Source organism: Centroberyx gerrardi, chromosome 3 (assembly GCF_048128805.1).
Source record: "Centroberyx gerrardi isolate f3 chromosome 3, fCenGer3.hap1.cur.20231027, whole genome shotgun sequence".
NCBI classification, from domain to species: Eukaryota; Metazoa; Chordata; class Actinopteri; order Beryciformes; family Berycidae; genus Centroberyx; species Centroberyx gerrardi.
Genome location: NC_135999.1, coordinates 23,607,390 through 23,630,742, shown reverse-complemented (window position 1 = coordinate 23,630,742; position 23,353 = coordinate 23,607,390). Strand labels below are relative to the sequence as shown.

At 41.6% G+C, this 23,353-nt stretch overlaps 2 protein-coding genes across 2 annotated transcripts in view; one reads left to right on the top strand and one right to left on the bottom strand.

Moving 5' to 3' along the window:
* LOC139924867 (uncharacterized) overlaps positions 1–23,353 on the top strand; it is a 143,252-nt gene that overhangs the window by 87,842 nt on the left and 32,057 nt on the right. The window lies entirely within an intron of this gene.
* On the bottom strand, positions 978–16,141 carry p4hb (prolyl 4-hydroxylase, beta polypeptide). The gene is made up of 11 exons (XM_071916058.2): positions 15,828–16,141; positions 13,770–13,976; positions 12,037–12,170; positions 11,364–11,501; positions 9,595–9,699; positions 9,234–9,359; positions 8,812–9,012; positions 8,379–8,499; positions 6,744–6,925; positions 5,309–5,425; positions 978–2,688 (listed from the first exon to the last, which is right to left on the bottom strand). The coding sequence occupies exons 1-11, from the start codon at positions 15,964–15,966 to the stop codon at positions 2,617–2,619; spliced, it is 1,542 nt and encodes a 513-aa protein (XP_071772159.1). The 5' UTR covers positions 15,967–16,141; the 3' UTR covers positions 978–2,616.

The following is a 23,353-nucleotide window of genomic DNA, read 5'->3' as shown; positions in this document are numbered from 1 at the left end:
AGTGGCCCTCGAGTCAGGCCCCTCCCCCTGACCTGTCACAGGCCCCGGATACGGCTCATATCTCCAGCTATGACAGCGAGTAACCTCTGCCTCTGTTTTCACCCCCCCCCCCATACCCTGATGCTGCCCACTCAAGATGCATTACAGCTAGTGGTGAAATGCCACCAGCTGGGAGGTGGGAGGGGGGCGGGGGTGAGAAAGCTTCTAGTAAACACAAGGCATAAAAGTGGTTTATTGTCAGAGGATGTCAGTGCCAACTGCAGGGGCAGGGAGAGGTGAAATGACTTGTCTAAGGCAGTTGAAAATAAACAGCACTGACGTAAACAATCTGAATCGTCTGGAAGTCTCCTCAGTCATGTACTATGTATGTCACTGATGTGAGGATGGCTAATGGTCATTTCCAAATGACTTTATGGTTTTCATCATCCTCCCTATGACTGATAGGAAGCAAGGTGTCAAAGGGGAAAACCACTTTCAACATTCAAATATGGCATTTCTGAGGAGAAAGGAAGAATTTGGACTGTATTTGTGAATATTTGCTAGTATTTTCTATGTCCAGAAATGAGCGAAAAAGAGTTTGTCCTGAACATGACGTGCTCTCATGCCAGTATACTTCCATAGAGTGAAGTGGCAATGATCTAAAAGGACTGATTTTCATGGTTCAGACTTGAGCTCATTTGAATGCAATTAAGATATACAGTTAGTCTCCCATTAAGTGTCCTGGCGCTACACTGGTGTGGCATCACAGGTTAGATTCTTGGTTCCCTTTGGAAGAGTTGTTCATCTTCATAAATCCTTATTAGGTTGTTTTAGGCTGAAAAAGTAACTTAAATTCTAAGATTGTGTGTCATTTTCCTTCAATATGGCGCATGTGTAGGTGAATTTCTCTGACATCCATTCAAAGCTGCACGTTTCATCTTTACCATCACCAGAAATCTGGAGTTGCAGTTCAAAATCAACAAAGCTGAACACAAATGTGAATTTTTTTAACAGTTTTTGTTTATTGGCCACCATTTCACTTTTCCACATCAAATTGGATATGATGGAATGCTTTGTTAAGTTTCCCCCACCCCTGTACAGCTGTCAAACCCCATCACCCTGCTCTACTCAACCCTCCCCTACCTGCCAAACGCAACAGGATAATACCACAAACACACAGTACATTCATAACCCCGTCCCTGGACTACAAGAAAAAAGGGACGCGTCATTCAAGTCATCACACCTACTCACACACAGCAATCTTTACATCACACACACACACAGCATACCACACACTCTCACACACACACCTCTGTGGGGACGAGGGCATTGGGTAGAGCCAAAGGGATGCAGGAGGTACAGTATGGGTGAGGGGCGGGGCTGTTCAACTGTTCCCTCCCCTCTTCTGACTTAATGGACACTTCTCTCAGACCGACCTGTCCCACAACACCCACCCCAACGAAAACACAGTTCCCCTTTAAAGTAACAATCTCTGCCTACTTTAGTAACCATGATGAATCTCTGACTGGCATGAATGCAGTGCAACCCATCAGAACTGTTCCAGGCTCCTAAAAAACGTCCCAGGTCTGAGAGTGTGTCCAAAGGGCCAATTCTGCCCCAGCAAGGCCAACTGGCTACAGCTGGGCACACTGGTACATCGCTAAAAAATATGACAAATCCTAAATTAAAAAAGAAAAGCTTTATAGTGAAAATAATATAATTAAATAAAATAGGATTTTCCCCCCCAAAAAAGTTAACCTTTTTTCCTTTTAGAAAATAGCCAGTAGCCGTGCTGAAATGAGAGAAGACTGAACTGAGAGAAAAGCATGATTTTGGAAAGAGAATGAAGACAGTGAAAACAAAGTAAGACCCCGCCCACCAAAAAAAACAATTGGTCTCAGCTACAGATGCACAATATTGCTTTTGGGGGCGCCCTTTGTGCTACACTGGACACGCTCAGTGGATTGTATTTTATTGAAAGCGTTACAAAATAATAATGTATCTTTAAGATGGCCCCTAGTCCCCTGAGAGATCAGTCCTTACAAAACCACCGTACAAAACTCTGGTCCTCAGAATTTCAAGCAAAGGGATAAGAACATTGGCAGCCCCCCCTTACCTACAAATACAGGTTACACCACTAAATTAGCTCATACCCATACTGAACAATGGCAGGGTTTTTTTGTGGGGAGGGGAGCAGATTCGACAGGAAATTGCAGGAAAAAAACAAAAAAGAAAATTGAAAACTGGATATCTCAATGCCATTTTACATTTGGTTTGAAATATACAAGGCAAACAGTTGATGTGGAGGTTGGTAGAGAAGGCATTGAGGTCTCCCATAGAGGTGGTGCGCTGTTCCACTGAGTTCCCCCAGGTGGGACGAGACAAGTCTGGCCAGAAGTTACGAGGTTGGAGAGGTGGCTGGCCCAGAAAGCCCTGCCACGCCACTGATGGACTGACTGACTGACTGACTGACTGGCGGGCTGGCAGGCAGGCCGGCTGACTGACTGAGAGGCAGTTAAAGGGGGAAGTATTAATGTTCACAGGACAGGGAAGGTCCACAAGGAAGTGAAGGTGGTGATGGCGCTCGGTTGGAGGGGTTGGGGCGGGACTCGTCTCTCCTCTCTCCTCTGCCAGCTCTTATAACTCGTCGTGTCCGTCCTCACCATCGGAGTCCTCGTCCTGGTCTGCGTCTTCCACATCCTCCATACCCTGGAGGGCAGAGAGGAGAGGGACATTAATACACCAAGAGAGTTATACATGACAGAAACTTTGAAATCTGTCAAGAGAGCTTGTTAGGTGCAGCATAAACCAGACCTGACAGTTGCACGCGAGATGCACAATTAATAAATTCAATGTAAAAGACAACTGTCACCAGTCTCCTAGGAGTCTCTAGATCAGAGATTCTCAAACATTTCGGCTCATGATCCCTTAAAATGAAGCGATGCCTACTCCCAAACCCCCATCACAGGCTGCACATGCAGAGTGATGAACAGTTCAACCAAAAAATTATTTTCCCTTTTCAGGTAGTTTCATTTTATTATCAGGAGGCCAAGAGGCTGAAAAGTTTTCAGTATTTCACGAGAAAAAAAAGCAAAAATTAGAGAAAATCCCATAAATCATCTCGCAACCCCCCAAAATTATTTCACGAACCCCAGTTTGAGAACCACTGCTCTAGATGAGTGGAGAAGCTAGATGAAGCTTCAATGTTGGTCAATGTTGGTTGCATTACAAGTGCAAGGTGCATTCCCAAATATTTTCATGGTGGGACCTACTGGGATATGTATTCATTTTAGATGATGATTATGACAATGTTAGAGAATATTATGCATCATCTATTAAAAAAAAACTTTAAAACTGACTAATCGTCAGGAGGGTATGACACACTAACTTAAAGGCCCTCTGAGCAAATCAAATCGTTCATCACTGTCGGCAGAAGGTGTAATCAATACCGCATCATAACCAAGACACTGCATATAGCATGACATCTTCGTTTTGCAAGGCCATTGCCTCATGTCAGCTGAGAGGATGGGTGGGGCACAGAGATGCGTCAGATACAGGAAGGGGCGAGTGTTGACTGCAGCGCTGCACGTGCCAACTTTATCTGCAGACTCGGGTCTCCAGGGAGCGCCCGGCAAAACAGCAACGACAGCTGCAACAGGCATTAGTGGACGGCAGTCGGCTGTTCTGCAATTAGACTTCTGAGAAGGGGGTGTGGTGGCGGTAGTAGTGGCGTGGAGTAGAAGCGTGTTAGTAGAGAGAGGGCCCAGGCTGGTTTAAGCAAGATCGCCACTGGGTATTGGATGCAGGCAGCAACAGTCTTAGCACACAGCAAGGTGTCAAATCCCAACATCCATCCTCTGCATCTTTAACCCACTGAGCACCAAGATACAGTGATGTTTTCCTGAGAGGTGGGTCGATTTGTTTGCATTGGAATTTTCACCAAAATAGATGCCATGTTTTGTCACCTAATCTCTACATATAATCTTGGCAAACTGCATTTTCATGATATGGTTGTTAGATTCTGAGGGCAAATCCAGTTCGCTTACCCACCATGTTTAGATCAATCAACAAAAAGCTCAGTCAACTTCATTATGGCGAGCTCATGCTTGTGATGGAGAATCACTACTTTTGATTTTGGTGACCAGTTTTTCTCTACTGTCCATCTTCTCATTATGCACCTTGAACATGTTTAAGAAAGGCACTATTCTGGCACGCTTTCTGGAGAACAGGTTTTATTCTAATGTCCAGCTTTGCTGAGAAGTGGGTTTTGTTTGTCATGGCTACCCAGAAAGTGGGTCAATTCTAAGGTTACAACCTAAAACCCTCACGGGAGTCGGTCCCATGCGTCTATTTTGGGTAGCTTTCAGGATGCCAAATATCCTCCCAAAAAGCACTGGGGTTTCATTGAGAGAATGTGCGTGCGTATTTATCACTATGGAGACTCAAACTCAAATCTGGTTTCTCAACTCTCATGGACAGTTTCATATTAAGACTTAACACCAAAAAAGGAGATTTGAAATATATACAACAAGCAAACATTTGCCTTGGTGGACATTTTAGAGTACCAAAGGTGATGTTCCCGAGATATAGGTAAATTTTCTGGTTTAACACCTTCAGCAGTACTATGAAATACAATTTTCATGTGAAAGTTTGAGCAATAAAAACATTCACCCCCAGCCTCCAATTCATCGCCCATGAAACCGCTCCAGAAAAGGTCTTTTGATGGCTTCAAATGTTTATGAAGCTGTCTGAAAGATCTTGCTGTCCAAGACAAAAAATGCAGCCTTTTATGAATTAGAAATTATATTAGCCAATACTGTAAAAATGTTTGATTTGTGTAGCCCTTGTGGGCAGTATACTTGGTGAGGAAACTAACTTTGGCAGGGTCTTATGGACAAAATGACACATTTGCATGAAAAAAAAAAAAAAGCCCCACATTGGCTTCGGACTCCAAAGTGTGCAAAGGATTGCTGGCCGCACGAGTCAAATTCTTTGCACACCAACTTTGTTGTAAGCCTCCTTTACGTGGCTCGTCTCCAAAGGATAAAATACGGGGAGCCAATACCTCAACTGGCATTAACAACAGATTATTAGCCTAGCTACATCCATCAAAGGTCAGAGAGACTCAGCAAAATCTAGTGAGCATTTCAACATTTGTATGTAATGGGCTTTTTAATATATTAAAAAAAAAAAACTGCTATGAGTTAATTTTTGTCTGTTTCCCTGAGAAGCTTGAAAGGGACAGACTAGAAGTTTAGTTCTTTATAAATGAAGGCTTGTAATTGTAGTGCTTCCTGGGTGTGTAACTGTGTCTAAGAGGTTAGCTTACATCCAGGTCCAGGTCTTCGTCGTCGTCGTCCCCTGCAGGTGCACCGCCCTCCTTGCCACCGCTCTCCAGGAACTTGGTGAAGCCTTCCAGTGTTCTCTCCCCATTGTAGTCAATCACCTGTGGATCAGATGTCATTTCTAATAAATATACAAGATTGTGCTTTATTCCAAACCAAATTCACATGTCCGACACAGAGGCGTGCATAATAAGACAAATCTAAGGGTGGCCTAATTGTTACGAAGACCGTTCCTTGATGAAAGACCACAGACCACACTGGACCCCTTCCTGCTCACTTGTTGCTCAGTCACTCTGGACATTAGAGCATCAGCAAAATGTCCACAATGCAAGTGTAAACCCATGTGTTTCATTGGCAACAAGACAAAATGCTGTTTAGTCTTTGATCCCTAAATGTGCCATTTTAAAAAGGCGCCAATAACGCTCTGTGTTCAAATGAAGCCAACAAATTGTCCAGAGGTGATCTACAAGCAGTGAAATAGCAAGCAGGCCAAAGGTGTGATTGTTAAAAAGGGGTTGCCCTTCAGATCGACCTGAGGACATTTGCAAAGCTCTACCTTCAACTCAACCCCTTTAATCTTAGTCACTTAATACGGCCGTAACGATCTGCCACACAGCACCGCATGGCCGCCACTGCCGCTGTATCCTTTCTTGGCCGCCTCCTGGCTCTTTTGCATGCTTCATTGAAGTAGGGTCATGGGCTAAACACCAGACTTACTAAGGGGCATACCACCCATTTAAGACTGCTGAACTCTGCCATGTGGCCTCCGTCTAGTCAGTCTATAAAGCTGAAAGCTGGCATGAGAACGGCTGGTAAACAAAGGAACGTGACGGGGTGAGGCGGGTGCATGCCAAGCGGAGAGTCTCAAGTGAGTGAAGTCATCAAGCAAGAATCTATATAGAACTAAGGGAGGGTCGAACACCAACATAATGGTGGAGTAACTCGCTAGGCCAGCAGGCTCAGGTTTCTGCATGTGGTTGGCGCTGCTAAATCAAGAGGCCTTAATGATATTGGGGGCCCCTATGGCAATTATTTTAGCAGATCAAAATAACCACCCAGATCATCATAACTCACAACTGTAATGCCGCGAAATGAACAAGAAAGGAAAGCTGATATTAAGGGTGGTGGAGAGACAGATGGATGGATGGTTGGATAGATGGGCAGTCGGCACAGGTGGAGATGTTTACAGAAAAGGCCAAGATCCTTTATGAGGTGATACTATGTGTCAAGGAATTTAATCAAACTCTCATGAAGGCCCAGCTTTCAAAAGGAAGGCATGCTCATATGTTTAGCAAACTGTTGCTTCCCTTTTCAGGAAAATTAGTCATTATGAAAATATACTTTCTTGTCCTGAAGGTTAGAAAGACATAGAGAGACCAGTGTTGGAGTCATGGACCAATACTGTTAATGGGGCATCACCTTGTGCTCCGCTCCTGCAGGGAAGAACTTGAGTGTGGGGAAGCTGTGGACTTTAACTGCCTCAATCTCATTGGCTGTGGAGTCCATCTTAGCCACGACGGTGTCAGCGCTGTCCTTGTACTTCTCTCCCAGCTTGTCCCAGATGGGGGCTAGCTGCTTGCAGTGTCCACACCAAGGTGCATCTGGAATGCCACAAAAAAAGAAAAGAGGGGGTAAGTGTTGAATCTTAACTGACAAAATGCATACATGTATTTGGCTTTAGAAATAGGCTGAATACTGATCTGTGATAGATTTAGCAGCCCTCTGAATGACCTTTGGCCGATTCTCAAACATATCAAATGGTTGCCAGCTAGCTTAACGGGCTAAAAGAGATGAAATATTAATCATTTTGCTCCCATCGTAATTTGTTCTCAGACACAATCTGTCACAATCATTAATTTAGGGAGACATGGACAATTTTTGCAACTTCCATACTGCTTTTGATATCAAACAAACTAAAATGACATTCAGGAAAACCACCCAACTCTGTTCCTATTGAGATTTTGAGGCGTTCAGATTTATTTTGGCCACCATATCAGTTTAGAATCAATGTCTCAACAAACAACTGGATTCCTTATAATGATGTCAACTGATATTTTTCCAGAAAGTAATTTTAAATGTTTGTAAATAGATTATTAAGGGAACTTTCTAGCCAGTAAATTAGAAAATGCATACAAAAATAATCAGACCTCAAAATTAATTTCCATGATTAACACTGCACGTGGAAGTGTAATGTCATGTCAGCAGCTACATTTTAGTTTATTCATGGATATGATTTATTGTGCTGCTTTAACACAGTTATTTTTACTCTCTGCCCATAGACACAAACACAGAAATAGAAACAATAATGTACTGTGCATCTGTTATATATAGCATAATTTATACAACAAAAAGCAGTATGAATAGTATATTAGTTTTCCAGCAGCCCATTAAATTAAGCTCCGGTTGATAGAGCCTGGATGTTAGGTTTCAGACAGGTGTGCCCATCCCCACTCTGCCATAGCTGGAAGCAGACAAACACGCTCAGAGCACGACACGTGCAGCCTCAGCTTCATGCCCTTGCTCCCCTTTGACTGGCTAGGAAATTCCCCCCTAACCAGTCAGGGAATACGGGCCTACCCCGCTTTACATGACTGATCATGAGCTGTATTAGAGGCCCAGCCATGGAAAATTCCTCCAAAAATAGTGTGGATGTGGATCACCATAAAACTCCTCTAGCAACTATATTTAACCTGATATATCTTCAACGTCAGAGTCCGGTGACAAATTAATTTGCGGGGGTTGGCTGAGAGGGCATGAACGAGCCCCTAGCATCAACTCTTAGGTATTTGGAGAAGGCTTAGCACGGGCAAAGTAAGGATGGGTAAGATTCGAGTTTCAGACACTGGAGCTAGCAGTTTCCCACCTGAGCTGCAATCAAGCTAGAGTGCCAGCTGCTGAATAGTTTGCCTCCTGTTTACCATCTCAGCTTTAAAGATTTATTAACAATCATGTTGTTTTTTTTATATTATTCAACTGTCAAGGTCTGCTGGCTCCCTGGTCACGAGGATGACAATGTTTGGTATCAATATTGAAGAGATAGGAGGAGGATCTTACAAAACTCAACAAAGACGTTCTTATTGGCATCAAAGACGACCTCCTCGAAGTTCTTGCCGACCAGGACCTTGACAGGGGTTTTATCCCAGTCTTCAGGGATGTCCTGGCTCATGAGGTGGGGCTGTGAGAGAAGAGATATTTAGTGTTGAACTCATGGTACTGATTCTTCAATGTCAACAGTATGGCATAGCACATTCTCAAGTCTATAGCTCAAAGGATAGAGCATGACATTAACCGGATTAGGGGTTTGATTCCCCATTGTGGCCACCCGTACAAAACAAGATGCACGCACCCAGTGTTTTGGGTAAAAGTGTCCCACGTCTGCTATGTCCCACTTATCTCAACGTTAATCACAAAGTCATAGAAACCGTTGTGAAAGTAAATCTGTAGCTTACATGCGCTGCCATACGTACTCGCCCACTCTCGTTCTCACCTTGAGTTTGCCCTCAGTGAAGAGTGTGCAGAATTTGGTGATGCTCTCGGCGGTAATGTCTTCGCTCTCGGGCTTGTACTTGGTCATCTCGTCCTCCAGGGTGATGAGGCGGATGGCGGGGCACTCCTCCTTCTTCAGGCCGAAGAACTCGAGGATGCGCTGGTTGTCGTCCACGTCGCTGTCGATGAAAATGAACAGGATCTGGACAGGGGAGATGGGGGAGGTGGTTAATATTCGACTTTATCTGAACCAGAACTCAAAATATCTCTTCTGAGCAAAGCCATAGGATTTAAGATGTGTGTGAAATGCAAACAGAATGAATGCACATCAGTCACACTTCCTTGGTGTAGGAAATTTAATTCAAGGCCCTACTAAAAGGCTCAGACAAGTGCATCTCAGGTCCGTTCAGACAGTCCACCCACCTGACCCTTGAATCCCTCTGCGGCTTTCTTGAATTGGTCCATTTTGTCCTGGAAGTCTGAAGCAGCTTTGGGCAGAAACATGAGGATGTGGGACTTGATCTCTCCACCAAAGATTTTAGGGGCAGTCTGCAAAAAAAACAGAAAAATACATAAGTTTGACATTTGGAGAGCAAAGCATTAGGATTTGTACTTCATGTTGTTAAGAGGTGGTGGTGAGGGCAATCCAAGTACAATCAGAGAATGACACTAGATAAAGAACAATGAGGAACAAGGTACTGTCTGCACTTTCTCCTTTGAGAAGACAGCACAGAGCTGCAGGAAATCATCTGAGTTGTTATATGTGCACGGCCTCAACCATTACCTGCTCAGTGAACTCAATGACCAGAGGCAGCTGGTTGGCCTTGATGAAAGCCAGGAGGTTTTCTTTGGTCAGCTCTCCGTCAAAGGTATTGCGGCCCTCGTCAAACTGTGGTGGAAAAAAACATGGAAACTTTTAGGTGTGGGCCAAAATTCAAATATTACCCATCCAGCTGGTGTCCTGTCTAGTCTGCCTGTGAACACCAAACTTAACATAGATTTACCAAACAAGCCACTTAAAATCCCCTGGTAACCCCCCAGCTGAAGAAAGAGCCAGTAGACCAAACTGAGTTTTATTGGGTGTTAAGAATAGCAGTGATAAAGTTGTGCCAGGCAGCTTTTACTGGCACACAAAGGGAAAAGGTGGATGGGTAGGTGGGGGCATACTGCCAGCCTTGTGGGCACTGACCAAGGCTATGAAACTCAAGCCCTAAATCCCAATTGTAATAAACAAGTCAAAGAACTCCAGCTGTTTATTAAAAACAAGCCCTTGCTTTGGGACCGTTTGCTTAACTGTGGGCAAGGAGCCGACATGTCAGCAGTGTTTGCGCCAGGGTAAGGTTACAAACCCAGATCAGGAGCCAGACAATGGTGGCAGGAGGAGGGGGGAAGCATTTGTCCAGGTGCCAAGATGAAGGAAACTCATCTATAACTCATTAGGGAAGGAAAGATTGAGCATGATAACATGTTAAGATGTTTAGGGTTTGTCAGTTCTTGCTGAATCCCCATTTTGATCGTCTGTTTGCAGAACAGCTTAAGAGTTGAGGAACCGTCATATTGGAACTGGTTTTACGGATTACAGCAAACCAGGATAGGGGTTTATTTTCTATTGTGAACTGATATTGGGAAGCATTTATGGGGTTAATTTCCTCAAACCCCTTCACATTAATAAGTTGCTTAACACTTATGGGTGGACACTCTGGACCTTGACCTATGTCAGCCGAATCCACATGCTGATTGAGATACAGTTTTGTCGATAAGAAAACCTAAGTGATCTCTGACCTACTCTGCAAGAGATGGTGCAGTCAATATCTGGGGTAAAAGACAAGCATCACCTCTGTCACATCAATCACAGACCTTGGGTAAATTTAGCAATAAGGGGCAGGAAGAGTGAAAAGACTGCTGATTTTAGCTACAAAACGAAGGCATTCAGCTGCCATTCATTCATCCACTGCCCATAAGTAGTGAGGCTGGTTAAAGGAAGCATCATCACCTTACACAGTTGTTAACCATACAGGCATTAGCTTAACATATCGAAGTGATTTGCTAGACAAGTCAAGCATTAGGCCCAAAGGCAGGCACAAGTCAACAGCATTCATGGACCTCACTGCATCGAAGTCCAAAGGACCTAGATTAGCAACGGAGACCAGATACTGCGGTAAAATATGAGGTCGACAGCATCATGTTACCTGGCTGAGACTGGGGTGTAGATGATAAAGCACTGGGCTGTCTTCAGCAGCCTCCCTTTATATGCCCATATTCATGTGAGGGGTGTGTGTTTCACTCGTGATCAAAAAGGGATAGTAAGACCATAAATAATCTATTTATAATTTAGTTACAACTGAGACTGTGAGTAAATACTTAAAATAAAAATGAGAGTCAATGAGAACCATCTGATTTGAAAATCTGTGTCACAGGAGATATGATAACACCACAGTCAATCCATAGGTCTCAATATAGATTTAGATCTGTAATGTAGTGCATGTCCATTATGTGCTTGTGTGTCACTATATGTTCAAAGGAATAGAAGTTAATCCAAGAATTTAAAGTCACCTTCTTGAAGAGCACAACGCTATCCTTGGACACCTCGAACTTGGAGTAGATGGCATCGTCAGAAGTCTTGCCGAATGGAATGTCATCTATAGATTCAGCTGCTTTCTCGAAGGCCTTGGCACCCACAGACTCAGCATCCTACAACAGAGACATGAAGACTTGTTCAACATGAAGCATATGCAACAGAGAAAATTTAAACTGCGGTATGTCTCTTGAGATGCTCTGAGGTGCTCAAAGTGAAATCAAAGCATAAAGACAAAGTTGATGTCACTGTTTGTTTATTTAACTCTATTGAAGATATTGTTTAGCCCAAATTTTCTGATTGAGCTGTTGAGACGACATCATGATCACAGCTTGACATTTGGATAGTTAAACAACAAAAAAAACTGGAAGAACATGGATCTGATTTTTGTTATATGATGTTATATTTTGTTATGATGTTATGATTTTTGTTATGAAAAGGTGTAATATGTGTAAATGGCAAATCAACTATTTTGCATCAGCAATTCCCACTGTTCAAGAACCTTATCATAAGTGTATATGTGATATAAATGCTAGACAGAGGCTTTAATGGAAGCCTGTTGCATTGGACAAATTCATCTACTACCAAAAAAACTCTAATTACACATCTTGAAGCGGTTACAGATCAAACTTTGAGAGGTCAGTGTCCCACCTTAAAGAAGCCGATGACTGCCACCTCGCTGTCAGCGATGAGAGACTCTGCCTGGGTGACCTCTGCCAGGGTGGCGACGGCCGGTCCTGTGCGCTTCTTCAGCCAGCTGATGATGTCATCTGCCTGTCTGCCAGCTGCAAGAAAACAAAGACAGTAGCTTAAGTACCTCTGCAGCTACAAACAGCACTTAATGTGTCAGAAATTGACTGGTTCAGGGTTAAACCTCAATGATTTTAATCACACATGAACCAAGTGATCAGCGATCAGGCTCCGTACATATTAGAGCAGGAGGATACACTTTCTGAAGTGTTTGAACATGGTTTAAGTCACGTAATCCTGACTCACAGTCGGATGGAGGTACAGCCAACCACAACTCAAACAGTGCCTCAGTGGAACACTTTTAAGTAAATTTGCACTGCCTTTACTGCGGTCAACTTGAATATGCAGAGACACAGGGACACCCTTCATAAATCTACTGGTGTGAAAGGTTAAGCACATTTTCAAAGCTATGTACACAGCAAAAATGGAGATCAAGAATAGGCCCACAAACACATACCACTTCTGCATTTTTTATTAAGCCTTTGGTCAACAGTTTTTAGGACTTTTGATGACAATGTGTATATGGAACTTTTTGCTCATTAGTCAATTTTGGACTCAGAGTTGAAAATCCTAGCACCATGTTGTGGGTATTCTTTAAATTCTTATATATAAAAAATGTCAAACATTATGCATAATTTGTGCAGCTGCAAAAGAAAAACATTTACCCAACAAGTAAGATTGTTGCTATTAAATTGGACTTTTGATCGACTTGCATGTTATAGATTGAACCAATGATGTAACATAGCAGCAACTCCATAGAGAGACACTAAAGACGAGACCAGGCATACATTTGTCGAAGTGATTCTGCCTGTGGTCTTGTACGTGCAGCGCTTTAAGCCCTCAGCCAGTGAGTGGGAGAAAAAGAGTAGAGTGAGCTGAAGCTGGATGGGAGTCAGGCCAATCCTTTCCACAAAACCCTTCCTAAAACTTCCTCCTCCCTCCACACAGAGGCCAGCAGAGAAGAGGGAACGTGAAGAACTGCACATCTCACAGCTAGGCTGGACTGAGTGAGAGCATGGGAAGAACGTGCGGAGGAGGCCCCGCCCACATTCCGTCACAGTCATGTGGAGTATAAGTGATAAGCTCATTGGCTGACTTACTCATTATGCTGCTATGCAAGTCATATTACCAGGATAAAGGAAGTGATTAGGGCCTGGCTATGGCAGCCTTCAGAAAACAATCATCTGACTCTCTGTATCATCTATGTGCCCTGTGTTAGATAATATCAGCTCATTTGACTATGACAGATATTATCCAAGATTACATCAGTTCATTGTGAAAAAGTCTCCCATTCACTAAGGTGCTTAGGGTTTCCTGATAATGCTTTACACCAAGATCCACAGTAATTTTGAGTGATACTATAACTCTGGAGGAAAATATACAAGACAGACTGAACATCATTAGAAATAGGTATATGACGCAAACACTTAAATTGTAATTTAGAACATTTAAGTTGTAATTTAGAAGTGACCTATTGACATCAAACTTGAGTGTGAGAGTAAACAAAAACAATGAAGTACACCTACAAATATGTGCCTGATAAACAGATGTTCATACCAGTCAACAACATTAACGTAACTTTTAAGTCGGCTACGCAATGCAAATCTGCACTGATGAAAAACACTCAAGCTCACCAGAATACTCTTTGGGTGACTCCTTCTCTCCTCCCTTGAAGAACTTGATGGTGGGGTATCCCCGGACGCCATACTCCTGGGCCAGCTCAGTCTCCTCTGTGGCGTCGACCTTACCCAGGCGGATCTCTGAACCCTCGGCCTTCAGCATGCCAGCAGCCTTGGCGTACTCTGGGGCCAGGGCCTTGCAGTGACCACACCATGGGGCATCTGTAGGTGAGGACATACGGAAATTTAACATGATAGATATAGAGGTTTGCTTCATTGTTGCTTGGTAAACCTGATCTAGGGAGTTGATAATATTGTTACAAAACAAAGTAAATACACAAAACATAAAAAACAGCAATGCGACCAAGACATGGTCCTGTTCAAACAAAGCAGAGCAAAATACATGTGGAGTTCCAGTTAGCTTTGGGTGAGGTTACAGTGGCCTTTTTACAGGACTAGTTTGACTGGCAACTTCAAAACAACTCCTTCATTAACGCACAACCTAGTGATCAGAGCACGTTGCTTCAGAAAAAGGCATAATTAATCTGCTGTGGCTCTTTGGGGGGACGGAGATAATGGATGCATGCAATGACTGAAAAACTATTGACTTAGAAGCCATGGTTCCCAGTTGTATGTTCAAAGTCTAAACAGCAATTTCCTACAACTTATCACCTTAGCAATTAGTCTCCAAATAGTCTGCCATTCTTTCAAAATGTCCGCCATTGCAACACGTCAATATTTTACAGACAACAAAACTTCCCTGTTCCAATCAACATAAACGTACAGATGAACTTGCAAAGTACACGTCAACCTAGCTCCGCATCCAACCCCCACCATGGTCCCGCCCAGCTGAGAAATACCATACGTGGGCCAAACAAAGAATCCAACCCTCCCCTCTTGAGCTCATTGGAGAAGCTTCCTCATGGCCAGCTCTGATTGGTCCACATACTTGTCTCGCTACCTCTGAATAGGTCAATAGTTTGACCAAAGTGTCTCGGGATGGGCCTGCAGGCTACAAGAAAGTGTCCCATCAAAAGATAGTGTTATCACACGTGAAAAACTAATACATATTAGGGGAATAACTTATTTCAAGATTAGAACTGCATAAACACTATAGATGGCACATCCCAACATGAAGTAAATATTTGGAAGACCAAGTTAAACCAATACTGAAACCCGACAATAAGTGAACACCAGGAAACCACATCGAGTAATCGAAACTTAAGTAACACTATCTCCTGATAAAGGCACACGTCATGCAAATGTCTAATGCATGTTCATTCAGACAAATTGTTACACTGCGAGAATTTATGACACATTTATCAACTGAAATTCCTTGCGCATCAGCCTTCACACAATGGTACATCTAACGTTACTGCGCATTGGTGTTAGATGTGCCAGAGCATTTCAGGACCTGATGCTCATAATTATGGTATGACTGCATGATCTTGACAGTTTACATGATATTGCACACACACTGACCAATGTTTCACAATGCAATATCATCAGTTGTTACAATCCTTATAATCCTGGAGTTACGGAGCAAGGATATGATCGAGCAATAACTAGGGTGGTGAGGCTGAAGGCTGGTTACGTTAGTGTACTTAAGTTTGGGAATGGCTGCTAAATTTAGCCGTTATACAGTGTAGTTCACATCGCAGGTGAGCTTACTTGTTAACACCGATACTAGCACAGGCCGTGACAGACGGTTAGGTTGCCGTTAGCTAGCTAACTAATTGTTAGTCTCTATGCTACCTACCGCTAGCTAACGGTAGGCATTTATACTAACTTCAGTATTGTGTTACACCGGTAGCATTGTTGTATTCCAGAAAGCTAGCCTACTAACTAACAGCTACTGCTGCTAGCAAAATGTACAAAGGTTAGTCAGCTAGCCGTGTTGGCAGCAGAAACAGAATAGCTTGGTACTAACAGCAGCAACTTGTCAGCCAGAAGTGTCAAAGTTTATAGCTACGTTAATTTAGCTAGCTAACTACCCGGTCAGCCGACCAGCCTGCAGCAACCTCCCACCCTACGTACCAAGCTAATTAGAGAGATTTTTTAAATGCTACTTACAGAATTCAACGAGGATGTTGGGGTGAGCTTTCAGTGCCTCATCGAAGTTACTTTTCTTCAGCACCAGGACATCTTCTTCCTCACCGACCTCAGCCCTGCTGGCCACAGCCAGTGTGCAGAGTAGGAAAAACTTCAGCATAGTTACCGTCGAGTATGCTTTCTGACAGAAAAAGGAGAGTCGTAGACACGGCTGGCTATGCTTAAGCTGAAAAATTATGCTAAGTTTTGGTCTATTTCCTTGTTTCGGTTAGGAGAGTAGCTGGTATTTGTGTCTACCGCTACTAACGTGGCATTGCGCGCAGAAACCGGAGGGGTCAGCCGTAGTGCGCATGCGCATTTATCAGGTCGAAAGCTGTTCGTGTTGAAATGTGACTGGACCGCAGCGAACGGCACCTGGAAGTGAATCCGCGGCGCTCCCTATTTACTGTTGGCATGCCTTGCATCAACCAGGGATTTTTCATGTTACCCAAAAGCTCTGCATTGACTCATGCAGATGTGGGAATTATGAAAACCTCGATTCTAAGCATAGACGTGACCATGGATGTATTGGAGTGTAACACTTTAACAGCTTATCTAGCTTTTTATGCGCGGAATGGGGTTTACCCATCTTTTGTGACTGACATAAATTGTTATATTAAAAGACAATTTCATAGGTACATTATAGTGAGTCGTATGAAACTGATCGATATTACGCCTGTATGTGGATAGGGTCTTTTGAGGGAGGGAGGGGCCATAAATTAATGCTTTTATTTTCATTTTCATTCTCCATTTGAGAGCTCATTCTCTCCATTGAGTTTCATTTCATTCCAAATTGAAATATGCACCATCTGAAAAACGTGACACCCACAAAATGATTGGAGGTATGACAGTCTAACACAATTCAATTATTCAACCCCTGACCTACAAATAGTAACATTCTAGAGGATATCTGTGCTTTCAAAATACTGAACAATAAATATGAGGTAACATTGTTTCCTCAAAATGAGAAAAAAAAAAAATGGAAATAGAGCCCACAATTGTTTTTCCTGTAGTTAATAGAAACACCAGTGTTTGGGAGTGTGCAGGGCAGGCCAAAGTCTGAGTTCAAACCAGGTCACTTGATCTTTTCAATACCTTTGTTCTCCAGCCAAGCAACAATGTTCAAAGATCAGTTATCACAATATTATTTTTTTGTCTCCATTTGAGGTTAGGTTTGTAGTGAGGTTAAGGCCATGGCTAGGTTTTATAAAAGAAAAAAAAAGAAAAAACTTTTCAGGTCAAAATTATGTCACCCTTCTGAGCTGATACTTTTTCTCCCCTCTTGTCATTGCCTTGGGGTCCTATTTGTCACCATGCTGTTTCTCTTGTCAGTTGGATTACAAAGTGTCTTAGCATGTCATCTTGATTGTGTTTGTTGCTGTGTCTTATTAATGTGTCTTTTACATGGGAAATGGATCCTGGAGCTACTTATGTCTATACTAACAGAAGAGTTCAAATACACACAAGTAAGATTGGAGATGACACTGACAGGGTCTAAAGACTTTAAGGGAAAAGGAAGCCAAGAGAAGCAGTTTGGCAGGTACAGTCAGTGCTCAGACACAGAGAAAGATATCGTATGGCAGGTGAAATAAGGGCGGGGAGGCTTAGGGCTCGGCATAATGCAACAAGAGCAGGGAAACTCCACCAGGGAAATTGGAAATGGTTGTGGTTCAGATGAATCAGAAGAAGGAAGCAACAAGGCCATCTGTTAGGCAAAACAGGTTCAATGGACAGTCAGACAAAGACAGAGCATTTGTTTTTTTTTTTTACTGTTTTTACATTGCTTTTATTTACTGTTTTATTACCACTCTATCATCTTGTTTGATTTTATGCTGGTCTGTAAAGTACTTTGTAAACTGTTTTTAGAAAAGTGCCATATAAATAAAGTTATTATAGTGGATGAATTGGGAAAGAGTGGAGAGGAAGAAACCTCTCTGGAGGGAGTTGTGTGGTGTGGAGGCAAACTGAATTAGATTCTTGTAAGTGCAACATATGATGTGCTACCATTTCCTCAAAATCCAGTCCAACTGCCTGTCCCTGATGTTCAGGCATATGCTACATATTTTGTCAAGACGTTAAACAAGTCTGTTCCACGGATGTTACACCTGATGTCATCATAACCAATGCAAAAGTGCTGAAGCGTTCTCCAGTAGCAACTGAGAGCAAAAAAGTTAGAAATTCATTTGTTAGCTGATAGGAAGGTGTTAGGAAATGTTAAAATTGGTTTTGTCTGTGAGGAAGAAGGAATTGGAACCAAAGAGTAGAAAGTAGTAAATCAATACAGAAGCCCAATTCAGATGTTAAGAAGAATGATGTAGGTTACTAATCAAACCCCCATAAACAAAGGGTTTCATTCCACAATGCTCTAAATTTTGAAAAACAACTGCTTGCTGTAATGTATTACTCAATAATTCATATATAGGAATAATTTCATCCTCAAAAGTGTTATTTTGTGGGCAGAGGTGTTAGGTAGCTAATAATTTCAGTAGTATTCCAAGATGAGTTGTGCATCAAAGTATAATCCATCACCTTTTAAGAGATTTTTTTATTTTTTTTTTTTTAAATGGTGTGTATTTCTTTTTGGAATGAAAAAAGAACGGACTGCAATTTAAGGCCACTGTCACACCAGGCAATTTTTGGACAGTGTGCATGCAGACGGGCAACAAAGTGAGACGCAGAGTCAAAAATCCATTCAATTGTTTCCTGGCAACAAGATGTTCTAATGTGATGGAAGCAACAATGCTGAGGCAAATCATCGTTCATCAAAAGGCTCTCTGCATAGCGCTGCCCTACTCTAGATAGATGCTTTGGAGCTGTTATGACAATGTGACGGCAACATGTTCAAGAAGAATAGTTTGTCGAAGCCTGTGTTTTGTGTTTTTTTCAGAACTGGTGGTGTGTTTTAGATCCTTGATGTTGGTCATATCAGCATGTTACAAAGAGCATTGGTGATGTAGGATCAAGTATATAATGTAGGTGCCATATGGAGAAGTAATCTTTTATGTTTGCTAATGTCATGTTTGCCCACAGTCTTTGCACACAAGGAGTTCAGGAAATGGCCACTATATACTCCATGGACTTTTATTTACCTTGCCTTAACTAGATTCTGTCAATATCCTTGCTTCTATTTCACTGAGCCAAGATGATTACAGCTCCATTTTATGATAGCAGAGAGACTGTGCATTTGGTTCATGCCTGCTCAGTAGTAGTGCTGAGTAGTAGTGGTCCATATTTTAACCAGTAGGCTTTTAGAACAATTTGACTTGAGTAACAATCTTGTGGGCTGGATTCTTGACTTTTAGGGCACAAAGAGTGAGGGTAAATGGAATTCTGTCTAACCAAGTTTGCTCCTCAACTGGCTCCCCACAAGGATGTGTGCTTTCGCCCCTATTATTTATCCTCTACACAAATATGTGTCAGAGCAGGTGTGAAAACAGGACCATCTTAAAGTATGCAGATGACTCTGTTATTGTTAGTCGGCTCCAGGACAATGAGACCAGCCACGGCCCGGTCATCGACGACTTTGTCAAGTGATGTGAGGAGTCCTATCTTGAATTAAACATATCTAAGACAAAAGACATGATAATTGATTTTAGAAGACATGCCCACACACATGAAGTCACATCCATTAAGGGTCAGACAGTGGAATGCGTGCAATTTTACAAATATCTTGGGACAATTATTGACTCAAAACTGACCTTTGAAGAAAATTGTGCAAAAGCCATGTGCAAAAAGGGGCACCAGCATTTGTTTTGTTTGAGGAAACTGTTCTATTTCCACATCGATAAAACCATGATGACCTTATTCTACTGTGCTTTTATTGAATCGATTTTGTCTTTTTCTTTGGTGTCATGGTTTGGAAAGCTATCTTTAAAGAACAGAAACTCTCTGAATCAGATTGTGAAATGGTCTAGTAGGCTGATTGGTGAGTCACAGCTTAACCCAGCGTCCCTGCACACCAGAAAGTTGCAGCAGATACCTGGCTCGATCTTAAATAACGACTCCCACCCTTTGAACAGTGAATTTTAGCTTCTTCCTTCTGGACGAAGGTTTATAATCCCAAAGTGCAGAACAAAGCGATATAAAAATAGCTTTGTTCCAGCAGCCATCACTCAGAAGTCGTAGCAACATTGCACAGACGATATAGAAGCAACGTTTATTTATTTATTTATTTTATCTTTTAGTTTTTGTGGTTTAGTGATGAGTTTTAGTGATTGGAACTTTGAGTACTTTTATTATGTTTGTCTACTGTTTGTGTTGTTTCTAAAATGTGTGTCAAGATGGATGACTCTACTGCAAACCAAATCTACCTACAGGTACAAATAAAGTAACCTGAACCTGAAGTGCTTGCAACACAGCTGCACACAGTAATGCTTCAGTATCTCATTACATGCCTTACCAGACATTTTATCTCCAACGAAGACAGAAAAGATATACAAAGCCATTCTTGTTTTGTTAAAAGCACATCATACGTGTCAAACTGCTGGCACTCTTCAGCTTGTCAAAGCACTAAACTCTGTGATTCTATTGGCTGAAGCGGTTTGACAGTTTCTCATTCTCACACTTGGTTTGGCCACATGCAGTCTGACTCATGAGAGAAACAAACACAATGAAATACACACCTATTTAAAAAAGTGACACCTCATCTTACAAAATGGTTGATAATACAAAATTAAGACAAATTGTGAAAAAAATTAAAGTATAGTACTTTATTATTACTTAATTTATAGTACTTTTATTTTTACTGTCTCTTGTCTCATCTCATTTTGTTTTTTGTGTTTCTATGTTATATTGTCTCACCACATTGAATTTCCCTGTGTGGGATAATACATTTGATCTAATCTAATCTTTCTAATTTAATCTTAAAGTCCTTGTCTGACAAAGTTAATGCACATTTTCAGACTGGATCCTCTTTATTTTATGAATATTAAATGATTAACTTCAGGATTTCTTTTTTTTCTAAAATGGTGTTGTATAGCATTTTGGAGAGGTGTTATATGTTTGATGTTCTTTGTCAGGAGATCAAACTATAGGTGTTCTGTGGGAGTCCACACCCCTTGTGCATATTGTTCATGTTAATACTCACAGCTCTTGCGAAGCCTGAAACAATAAAGTCACTTTTATAGGGAGAGGCTATCTGTTTGCTTTATCAAGGGCAATTTCTAAATGCAAATATTACCTTCGCTCACATGGAGTTCCACAAAATTTTGCTCCTTTTTTATTTATTTAACCTCTAAGTAACCAAGCAGGGCAGTTTAGAACAAATTGATATTCATAATGATGGCAGGGGATAGGGATGAAAATAAGATAAAAAATAAAATGTAACAACTAATCTAAGAGTATTATTCTGTTATGAAATGAAGTTTAGTCCAGTAAGTCTAGTGCAAGAGGAAAATGGTGAGAGAACAGTGGTGGAGAGAACTCTTTGAGCTTAATTCACTCCCTTGCTTTGCTAACTAATGAATTCAAAAGAGAAATGAATCACTTCTGTGCTTTTCCATCCATGAAGATTCCTCTCATTGACCCTTTGGAGACCCTGGACCCCACTGAACCAGAAACAGCATGTACACACCTAATTTTACATGTTAATGACTATATCAGGAAGTTCACAAATAAGCGTGATGAATTCATGCAGGAGGACAGAATGATAAATGCAGAGACACAGATAAGAACTTCGCAGCGCATGAGATCAGGTTATGACCAATCTGCTGATGTTAAGTCATTAGTGCTTAATGGGATTTTAACAAGGATGTTGGTAGAGAGAGAGAGTCAGACAGAGACAGAGAGAGAGATGACGTACATCCACCTGTCATTACATCTAATTTGAAAAAAAAAAAAAAGGGGCCGGTTGCTATGCCAACGCTGCCAGTGTAGGCCCCTGTAGTCCTTGAGGTTATTGGAAAGAGGACATTCAATTACAGGAGTTTGACGTGTGTTTATTATCAGGAATACGGACACTGATGTCATAGCTTAAATTAGTGAGTGCCTGTGTGTTCCATTCATAAACAATGTACATTCTCAAAAAGGATGTGTGATTTTCAATCTGTCTTTCAGTTTTAAAAAGGACGTGCCATTTTTAATACATCTTAAAAAGGACGCGTGATTTTCAACACATCTTACAAATGGATGTGCCATTTTTTTTAATGCATCTTAAGGTAATTTTCACCATTTCTTAAAAGGATGCGTCATTTTCAGCACAACTTAAAAAAGGATGTCATTTTCAACACATTTGTGTACTTGATTTAGGTATCAGAGGACAACCAAATTCTGTAGTAGTAAGTTTTATATTAAAGTACCACAGACTTTATCACACACACCACATGTGATGACACGTGATGGTATACCTATGTACATGTGGTGGTAAAGTTGTATATCAGTATATTGAGGTATATTATCACAATACATTTATATCACTGTGTAATATACCTGAACTACCTTATTAGGAGACCAGGAAACTTTAAATGAATCCTCTACTATCTACATGCGCAGTTCAACAAGGACTTAATGAAAATACTACAGTCTCTTAGCAACATCAGCATGTGTAGATGCTCGGCAGAAGGGCAAAAACTACTAAAGCTAGGTGGGACTGCGCACTGTCCTTTAAAAAAACATCTGTGGTAAAATGTACCACAAAAATACCACAGTACACGTATCACAGGAACACAGTGATTTGCCAGGCTGTCATTGTAAATACAAAGTATGGTTAAATAAAGGTTAAATAAATACAATAAAATAAAAGGTGATTGCCACAGAAATCCTCAGGTGTATCAGCATCAGTGAAACCACCTCTGTGATCCGCTCTAGCAGAAGATGTGTCAGAGTGAGTAGGGAGACCAGGGTTCAAGCTCCTTTGTCGACGAGCATCCGCCCCGCTGAAGTGTCCTTGAGCAAGACACTCAACACTGTGCTGTAACTGACCCTGACCTATGACCTCGCTGTGGAGGAGGGGAAGAGAAAAGAGAATTTCCCTTCTTCTCAATGAAGCATCACATTATTATTATGATATTTGGCCTGAGACCAGCCACTAAGTCACTAGTCACACCTACTTTAAAAAATGTCTTTCATTATTTATGGTCTAATCTCACGCATCGGTGCCAGGGTGAAGTTTTACTCTCACCAAAATCAATGAGTTCTTCTGACTGTGTAATGAAATATTCAGTCACGGTTGGATTCTGTTTGACCAATGACATCTGTTTTGGCATTCTTAAAAGCAATTCCAGAAATTGCAGTTTCAGACTGATTAATGAAGTTAAGAGAAAGTGTCAGTCAACATGATATCAGCCCATACTTCTACAAAATGTGAATGACCATGTTAATCTCAACAGAACAGTTAACTCTAAAAACATTGCACCTTGTTTCATAGCAGTATTGGAACTTCATTTATTTATTCATTTATATTATATTATATATATCATTTTAAAAAACACACTGTTCTCATTTTAGCATTGTAGTTTTTCATTGCCATTCATCTCTGCTATGATGAATGGCAATGATGTATTCACTGCCTC